Source organism: Macrotis lagotis, chromosome 3, assembly GCF_037893015.1.
Source record: "Macrotis lagotis isolate mMagLag1 chromosome 3, bilby.v1.9.chrom.fasta, whole genome shotgun sequence".
NCBI lineage: Eukaryota > Metazoa > Chordata > Mammalia > Peramelemorphia > Peramelidae > Macrotis > Macrotis lagotis.
In genome coordinates, this window is record NC_133660.1 from 297,307,479 (window position 1) to 297,317,755 (window position 10,277).

General features: G+C 36.8%; 1 protein-coding gene across 1 annotated transcript; it reads left to right on the forward strand.

Annotated features, from left to right (window-relative positions):
* Positions 1-889: 889 nt before the first annotated feature.
* Positions 890-1,816, forward strand: LOC141516868 (olfactory receptor 10AG1-like). The gene has a single exon (XM_074227830.1). It carries the CDS (start codon positions 893-895, stop codon positions 1,814-1,816), a length of 924 nt encoding a protein of 307 aa, XP_074083931.1. The 5' UTR covers positions 890-892.
* The last annotated feature ends 8,461 nt before the right edge of the window (positions 1,817-10,277 follow it).

A 10,277-nucleotide genomic window follows, 5' to 3' on the forward strand; every position in this document is an offset into this window, starting at 1 on the left:
AACATAGACAAATGTTTACCAAATATAGGATCAACATATTGAAGAGATTAATGATATTAACATCAGGTATTTGAAAATTGACAAATAGCTGGTAAATACAGAAGATTTAATGATATGGTCATTCAAGCAAGGCAGAAAATGAGTTTGACTGGGATGATAGCAAAAGTCTAAATTGTGGAATGAAGAGAAATAATAGCAGAATTTCAAAAACCAGAGAAATTCAGAGAAAAAATATCAGATCTGAAAAATGGGATGAGCAGAGATAGGGTAGCTCAAAAGTGTCATTAATAAGGGCAGGGCTGCTTGGAAAAATCATGGTGCATCATTTTTATTCTATTTTCTACACAATATTTTTATGACTACTACTGTCAAATACCGTAAAATAAATACACTGTAGAATGGTGCTTTTTTTTTTATAAGGATAATGTTATTTATGAATGATAGCTATAGGGGGCCACTAGGTGGCACAGTGAATAGAGCACCTGCCCTGGAGTCAGGAGTACCTGAGATCAAATCTGGTCTCAGACACTTAATAATTGCCTAGCCTTGTGGCCTTGGGCAAGCTACTTAACCTTATCGTCTTGCAAAAAAAAAAAAAAAAGAATGATAGTTATAGAATTTTGGCAGAGTGCTTTTTAATAGAATAAACACTAAATAATCATTGATGCTGTAATTCTTTCCTTAAAACAACAAAATGTTAGAATTGAAATAGGAATTCAAAGAATATAACACAAAAATTTAGGGTTGATGATGAAAATAATAAATTTAGGAGGGACCTGGTGGACCTTCAAATACAACTTTCACCTTTCAGAAGAGGAAATTTAAGAATCAGAGAAGGAAAATGATTGCTTCCTTCTGCATTCATAATTTCCACAGGCAGAAGAAAGACCTGATGGAACAGAACAATCTCACTCTCGTGATGGAATTCATTCTCCTGGGATTTTCTGACCTTCCCAACCTTCAGGGGCTTCTCTTTGGAATTTTCTTAGCCATCTATCTAAGTATACTGACAGGAAATTGTCTTCTCATTGTCATAAGCAAGATTGATCCAGCTCTCCAAACTCCCATGTATTTTTTCCTTAGGAACCTATCATTATTGGAAACCTGTTTCACATCGGTCACTCTTCCCAGAATGTTGGCAGATCTCTGGTCCCAAAAAAGAACCATTTCACTCCTAGCATGTGCTGTACAGACTTGCTTCCTTTATATTTTTGGAGTGGCAGAGTGCTTGCTCCTGGCTGCGATGGCTTATGACCGTTATGTTGCCATCTGTAAGCCTCTGTACTATCCTCTGATCATGAATCACAAGATTTGTGTCCAACTAGTCGTGGCTTCCTGGATGATTGGAGTCCCAGTGCTGATAGAGGAGACATACCAGGTCTTCTCTCTGAACTTTTGCGGTCCTAACAAAATCAATCATATTTTCTGTGATGCTCCACCTTTATTCAAATTGGCTTGTGGGGACACCTATTATGTAGAAGTATCTGTCCATGTCGTGGCACTGTTATTTGTCACAATTCCCTTTTTATTAATACTTTCCTCCTATGCCAAAATCATCACGACCATCCCGAAACTACCTTCAACTTCAGGGAGATCCAAAGCCTTCTCCACTTGTTCTTCTCATCTTATGGTTGTGTGTTTATTTTATGGGTCTGGGAGTATTGTGTATTTGCAGCCAAAATCCAGTCAATCAGCAGGATCAGGCAAAGTGCTTGCCCTTTTCTATACCACTGTCATCCCTGTGTTTAACCCCCTGATATACAGCCTGAGAAACAAAGAAGTCATTGCTGCAATGAGGAAAATATTTCTTAAGTGACTCAAGTTATGGAGCAATTATTCAATATAAAATCATTATTTTCCTACTTTCCCACATTTTCCATAAAAATATGCTTCTGATTATTTTTACATTGTACTGAAACTTCAATTTGAGGGTCCTTCAAGACATTCTATTTAAAAATATAAGACACCTGTCAAAGATTATCACTTTTCTTTGCTGCATTGAGGCTGAGGTTGAGCACTTAATTGCTTTTATTTTTGTTTTTGTTTGCAAGGCAATAAGTGACTTGCCCAAGGTCACACAGCTAGGGAATTATTTAGCAACTGAGCTCAGCTTTGAGCTCAAGTCCTCCTGACTCCAGAGCCAGTGCCCCATCCACTGCAGCACCTAGCCGTAGCTGAACACTTCATTGTATCTTAAATGCTGTCAAATATTAACAGAAACAGTGCAATCATACTGTGCTTTCTACTGATTTGCCATTAGCAATGCTTTCCCCCAAAAAATTCAATTTAAAGGTGAATATGTATTTGTGTGTGTGAGAGAGAGGAGTTAGAGAGAGACAGAGAGACAGAGAGAGAGAGAGAGACAGAGAAAGATAGGCAGAGACAGAGACAGAGATAGAGACAGTGACAGAGAGATTATTAGCCTAACTGTAGACAAAGAAAAATTGAGAGTTCGAGAAATGAAAGAAAAAAAATAAATAAAAGAAATGGTAGGATTAATATTCTCGCTAGAGTTATTTAAGCCACCTTAAAATTTTTTACACTTCCCTATTCTTTCAGCATACTGTCAGATGTTTTGATAATTAGTCTATTTTTTAGAATAAATTACTCCCAATATTCATTTAAAATGCTCTTTCCACATAATTTAAAATATTCTGAAATAATGCGAATGTTTTTTCTCCTATATGTACATCCTTGATGGCTTGACAGACTTAGAAAGCAATAAGTTAACTGAGGAAAAGTCATTTTACCTAGTAAGAATGAGGAAAAGAACCAATTGTACTCCATAGAAGATTAAGAGTATAGCCATTCTCAAGCATCATGATGTAAATTTATGAACTAAGAAATTTCTGAGAAATTTTGGAGTGTCTGATTCAATTTGTACTAAAAATAAAACTCCAATGGTGATAAAAATTCTCTTTTTTCACAAATGGTTGACTGAAACATGACTAGTTAATTGTTGTAATAGAATTCATAGTGTAGTGCACAAGCCAAGGCAGGCAATCTACTTTCTGGATATTTATTGAGATTTTTTTAAGATGTTGCTTCCTCAGATCAGCTTCAAATTTGGTTCTCTACATTTCTAACCACTTCCTTTTTTATTCTGTTGCCTAGGTTCAAGCCAAATGAATCCAATGCCTCTCCCTTTTAAGAAAGACTCACTTTCCTGAAGACAATTATTATTTATTCTTTTAGTCTTCTCTATCTTATCCACCTTTGTTTCTTCAATGCTGCTTAAATTGTATCTTGGAATCTTAATTTCCTATGTTTACATGCTTTGGAATGCTTACTAATTTGGAGATTTTTCTCATTCTCGCTTGCAGAATGGAACATCATTTTCCACTGTTGATCTGACAGAGTATATTGTTCTATGAATTTTCTTCTTCTGCGTTCTATGGTCCATTTCAATAGTTTTTATTGTCACGATACAACCGTGTCATGGGAATACCATATTACCATGATGTCAATGAATTTTCAATCACTAAAGCTCTTCATATAGTTCTCTATCTCATTTCTGAAAATTATTTGGTGTCTAGTCTCAGCTCAAAAAACAACAGATTTGTATATTAAAAATAGATTTTTGAAATTCAAGAATGAATTTTAAATGTTTTAACCAATTAAATTTTATCTAGATAAAGGTCAAACTAAATAGAGCAATGGAACTTAATTGTCCCTAATTCCAATCAGACCTCAAAAAATTATTAGCAGTGTGAACCTCAATCTGTAAAATGAAGGGAGAAAATAGGAAGCCACCTCAGTATCTTTGCCAAGAACAATGTAAATGAGGTTACAAAGGCATAAATGAAATGACCAAACAAAAGAATCTCTGTTCTTAATACTTCAGTATTTTTGTTCTGTTTTTATTTGCTAATTTTAGCTTCTTTTAATCCCCTTGAATATCCTTTCATCCTTAACCAGAAAGTGAGGTAATCTACTTATTCATTTTGTCATAACTTCTTCCTAACTTTGTTTGACCTTAGGTTGTTATCAAAATAAATACCATATTATTTTCATCCCCCCCCCCCAGATAATGTTTGAATTATTGTAGGCAAGATCATTGAATAATTCGATTTTCAGCATAATACCAATTTGTTTATTGATTTACCTATTCTGTCAACATAGACTTTTGTATGTATGAATCTGTGTATCTAGTGAAAAAAAGGGAAAAGGAAAATGTAGTATTTGGAAATTATCTCAAAACAGGCAAAAAAAAAGTTTTGCAGTTAAAGGGAAGTGGTGAAATGGGAGGGGCTGTGAATGAACTTTACTCCTATTAAAATTGACTCAAACAGCGACTAATATATACACAAACAATTGAATATAGAAATCTATTTTACTTGCTGCTGTTCCCAGTCAAGGACTTGTGTCTCCTGGTGCTTGTCCCACTGTTTAGGCCAGAAGACTGGGTGGCATTTGCCATCTCCCATGAATGAAAGCAGTCTGGATGAGCCAGTGGGGAGACACAATGAAACCAGACATTGACTGCTGGTCTTTGGGTCAGGATAGACCCTGAAACTCTCTTTTTTCCATGTTGTCTGACTTCCACACATTGGCTCTGATCTGTTTCATCATTCAAGCTTTCAGAATAAAGAAATCCCAGTATGGTCTGTTCTCAAATGCAGATGACCACATGGAGACTGCTTCAGTGGAGAGTGATGAAGAGACAATCCCTTAGACAAAAAAAAAATTTTAGATGATAAAGAGATGGAATCCACAGTGCTAATTATACAGGGCTATCCAGAAGTGGGGAAAGGGACCCCAGGCACAGAATGTCAAGAAAATCTATTTTTAATGTTTCTATAGAATACAGTGTTTCTAAGGAATTCTAGGAAATTTTTATTGCCTTGGGATATGTTGGGAAATGCAGGGAAAGAAGAGTAGGGATAGGAGAATTGAGGTGTTCCAATACATAGCTATTACTTCGTCAGATGTGGGTTTCTACAAGGGGAGCTCAGCTATCTTTACCTTCCCAACTCTCAGGTTCTAAGAGCTTCCTTCTATCCCCTCCACCCTCCTAATGTCCCCTCTCTCCCTTCAATCCTACTGATACATACAGGGTCCTGTTTTGAATGTTAGTACATGAAAGGCACTTCCTGAAGAAAGGGGAATATTTGGAATTAGATCCTACCAGATTCACGTCTACCCATCTAAGAGCTGCTAAGGGAAACTAGTGAAGGACAGATAGAGGAGTGGTTTCCATCTGCCTGCTACTAACCTGTTCAGGAGCAAAACGTTGACTATACCAAATAGAACATGGTATTGATGGCCAACCCCATGCTCCACACTCTGCCTTGGGTCACCCAATAGTTTCTAGGTCTCCAACATGCCTGGAAACAAAGTTTGATGGATCCTTCAGTTCTGGGATCTCCTTTTGAGGTGTAGCTAAGGACAATATTTCAGATTCTCCATTGGAGAACTGAAGCCAGAAAATGAGATCAAAGGTTTAAGGCTTGGGTTGAATTGACTCCTTGAGTCTTTGCTTTGTAAAGGGAAAGGAGAGGGCATTATGAAACCTCACCACATGCCCCAAGGGTTATGGGTCAGCTTCTTGTAATGGAAATCTCATCTGAGATCTTGCAAGGACTCTCCTTCCTGTAATGGCCACATTTGCATGGGGGGAACTGCTACATTTCTGAAAAGACTCTCCTCTCTCACATCTCTTCTCTCTGGATAGGTTGCTTCTTTTTTGGAAACACCTTGTTTTCTCCCAAACAAGGGGGAAACCTTTTAATTTCTAATCTGTATATTTGGGTATTTTGGTTTTTAAAACACCATTTTCTGTTGAGGGATTATTACACCAGTCTGTTTTTGTGTGTTCAGTCACTCTGCAATGCATTTAGTGACTTGATAAGTATTGTTTCCAAGGGAAGCCCAGGAGAGCCTAAGGAAGTTCTTGGGTTCTCTCCATCATGTTGGTTCCACTCTACTGATTGCAAATAATATGAATGTGGCCTAGAACATTGTTTTTTTTCTCTTGGGAAAATAGGACATGGTCTCCATTTTTCTGCCCATGTCTCTTCTCCATCTGTTCAAAGTCAGGCCCTTCATGAGAACTGTTTTGCTCCTCACTGCTCTGGACTTGTCTCTCAAAGGTGCTTAAGAAGAAAATAATTCCAATTTTCATTCTTTTAAAAAGAGGAATCTATTTTGCCCAATGCATGTAGGAGAGGAAGGGGATATAAGAAAGGGGTGATAATTGAAAGAAGGGTAGAATGATGGAGGCAATGATCAGAAGTAAAACACTTTTGAGGAAAGTCAGGGTCAAAGAGAGAATAGAATAATTAAAGGAATAGGATGGAGGGAAATATATTTAGCAATAGTAACTGTGAAAAACATTTTGAAGTAGGTTTCTTTGATAAAGGCTTCATTTATCAACATATATAAAGCTAAGTCAGATTTACAGAAAAGAGCTATTCCCCAATTGATAAATGATCAAATGTTGTGAGCAGTTTTTAAAGCTGTCTATAGCCATAGGGAAAAAACAATTCTAACACACTGTGGACTGGAGAAATGCAAATGGAAAATAATTCTACCTCATAAATATTAGATTGACTAATAGAAACTAACAGAAAATGGAAATGACCAAAGCTGAAGGGAAAGAAGGGGAAATGAGACCTTATGTACTAATGGTTAAGTTAAGAATAGATTCAATAGTTTTGTATAGCCATTTATTTTACTATATCCAAAGGATTGTTAAACTATGAAATACCCTTACTAGTCTGAATCCCAAAAGAGATTTTTAAAAAGGAATAAGACCTATATCTATACAAAATATTTATTGTGGATCTTTTCTGGTCAAAAATAATTGTATATGGAGGGAATGTCCATCAATTGGGACTGTATAAACAAACTGTGGTATTTGATTATTATGGAATATTATTCTGCTATAAGAAATGATGAGCAGGATGCCCTCCGAGGGTGACCCCTCTGCCCTGAAACCATGAGGAGAATCCTTGCTCTGCTAAGGCAGTAAAGTTCCTTTCCTATGACTGGGAGTCAGACTGCGACTTGGATCTGATTATGGGCAAAGCAACAGAATCCTCCCTCAGGGAGAGCAGAGACCTCTGCAGTCACCCCTTACCCCTTTACTGTCTGTGGAGCTGAGAGCTCTGAAAGCAGCTGCTAGGTAGCTTCCTGTGCATTTCCAACCAAAATCCAGTAGCTCAGAAATATCAGTCAATGTGTTTTCTCTTTTCTATACCTCTGAGACTCCTGTGTTTAACCCCCGACATGCAGAAATAAATGTCATTGCTTCACTGAGAAAACTACTTTTTAAGTGAATAAAGTCTTAAAACAATGAGTGTAACATGAAAGAAAAAAATTCTTCTTTAAATTCTGATTTCTATAAAAATGCACACCTGCTTAGTTTTTCTTTGCACAGAAAATCCATTCAAATGAGAGTCCAGCAGGAGATTGTTTTAAAATAAAACAATTGCCTAAAATTGCCACTTTCTTTTGCCAGACTGTTGCTGAACCAGTGGTTGTGAGTTAAATGATGTCAAAATTGAACACAAACCTTTAGTTTTTTCTTTGTTTCCTATGACTTTTCTATAACATGAACTTTCTTTTTTAAAAAATCATTTTTGCGTTGGAAATTGTGGATAGATGATAGACAGATAGATGGGGGGAGAGAGAGAGAGAGAGAGAGAGAGAGACAGAGAGAGAGAGAGAGAGACAGAGAGACAGAGAGACAGAGAGACGAAAGACAGAGAGACAGAGAGATACAGGGAGGCAGAGGCAGAGGCAGGCAGAGGCAGAGACAGAGACAGAAAGACATGGAGATAGAAATAGAGAAAGACAAAGAGAGACACACACACAGAGACAGAGAGACAAAGCAAAAGACAGAGAGACACACATAGAGAGGAGAGTAAAAGTGACAGAGACAGAGACAAAGAGAGAGACAGAAAAGCAGAGAGACTGATCAACATAGAGAGAGAGAGATAGAGAGAAAATATTTTTGTCAATTTCATAATACAATTTTTAATTACATTTGGAATGGTGAAGCCAACTGATGCATCTAAAGTAATGTATTCTCTCCTTTACACAATCACTTCAACATTATTGCAACCTAGAGAAATATGTGTAAGTTTCTTGAATGTTATTTTAATTTTTTTTTCAATTTTAGGCTTTTATTCATTTTAAGTGCTTTTAACAGTATGCAATTTATTTTTTAAGAACAGTTTGTAAGCCTTCAGAATATACTCATTAGAAATGACAGTATAACTCAGATCCATCAAACATGAGACCCTCAGCAGAGGAAATGCAAAGCTCTCTGAAAAACTCAGAATTAAGGTAGTTCAAAGGAAATGTGAGACTTGTAAGTTTAGAGTAAATACCCCAGCTTTTCACCTGAACTTTTTGTCTCAAACATGGTGTTGTCATTTGGCCTTCTTCAAAAGAAAGACAAGAATCAACTATACCCTTTATACCCTAAATTCAATCTCTTCAACTCTATTCATCCATTTAACTATCCTAAGAGAAATACAATTCTCAAGAGGTACAAGTGTTATATCTTCCCTTGTTTTTGAGTAATTTTTATTTCGTTTCTTTTTTTCCCTTTCCATTTACTTTTTTTATGCATCTCTTGAGTCTGGTATTTGAAGAATGAAGACAGCCCATCAGAGTTTTCCAGTCCTTAGAGTATTTAGACTCTCTGTAGTCAATTAAATCAGAAGTGACTTGACTTACCAGATACATAGAGATTTGTAGTACTGAAGGAGCAGATATTGGAAACCTTATTAGAAGGGATGGACATAAAGTGATAGGAGATGATTTTTATCTTAATCCAAAAATTAGTTAACAAATGTTTAAGTACGGTGATTAGAGAGCTAAAGGGAGGAGTGTGGGAGAGAATATTCCTTGGGGGTACAAATGCTTCATGTAATGATATGACCTTGGATGATGCTTTGGCTCATAAGAATTTTGAGTCCATGATTTCAAAAGGGGGTAAGGATAATGTGATTACAATTTGATGTAATTCTTCTGTATTGAGAAGTGTATGTCTAATTAGACAAAAGAGGGAAGGGTACTTAATGACTATAAGGTAACCAACTCCCTATACATTTTACAAGCACAATGTCAAGAAACTGAATCTCTTCCATTAAAATTGTCTTAGGAAGATTCTGAAGATCGCCTGTCAAGAGAAGATACCAGATTATTTAGGTCCATTCTCAAGTTAAAATGCCTAGCATTGTAACATTATTATGGAGAATGTAAATACAATATGCTAGACACATTGTTAGAATGTCAAACATACACTTGCTAAAAACACTACCTTATGGAGAAGTCATATAGGGCAAGTGCTCACAAGGAGGTCAGAAGAAGCAAAAACAAGACAACTTGAAGGTCTCTTTGAAAAACTTTACAATTTATTGTATACCATGTGATACACTGGCAGAGGACCACCCAGCATGGTGTGCCCTCATCAGTGAGGGTGCTACATTCCATGAGGAAGGTAGAATTGAAGCAGCTCAAAGGAAATATGACATTCAGAAATTTAGAGTACCCAGTCCACCTGTTCACGTGAACAAGAGAGAGAGAGAGAGAGGCAGAGGCAGGCAGAGGCAGAGACAGAGAGACATGGACATAGAAATAGAGAAAGACAAAGAGAGACACACACAGAGACAAAGAGACAAAGAGAAAGACAGAGAGACACACACACAGAGGAGAGTGTGGTAGAGCATTCCAAACTCATATTTATCTGAATCTGTTCGATTTAAATTGTCTTGGGATGCTTCAGAAGATCAACTGGCAGGAGGAGATCCCAGGCACTGAGATCCTTTCTCTAGCTTTCCAACATCATTTTGGAGAGAGCAACTATGATGTGTGGGACATATTGTTTGAATATCCGATGTATGCTTGCCAAAAATACTATTTTATGGAGAAGCTACACCGGGCAAGAATTCACAAGTGTGTCAGAAGAAGCAATACCAAAACACATTGAAGGTCTCATTGAAGAACTTTAGAATAGATTGTACATCATGGAAGATACTGGCAGAATTGAAGCAGCTCAAAAGAAACCTACCCAACCCATTCACATGAACTATTGGTGCCCAACCTATGGTAGAGCATTCTGAGCTCAAATTAATCTGATCAGCCACAGTCAGACACATTGTCATTTTTCTCAAACATAGCTAGTTATGTAATTTTTGTCTTCTTTGATAATGAAGGACAAGACCCAGTATGTGTAGTCATGCAAAACATCTCCACAACATTTTTTAAAATTTTAATTTATTTAAGGCAATGGGGTTAAGAGTGACTTGTCCAAGGTCACATAG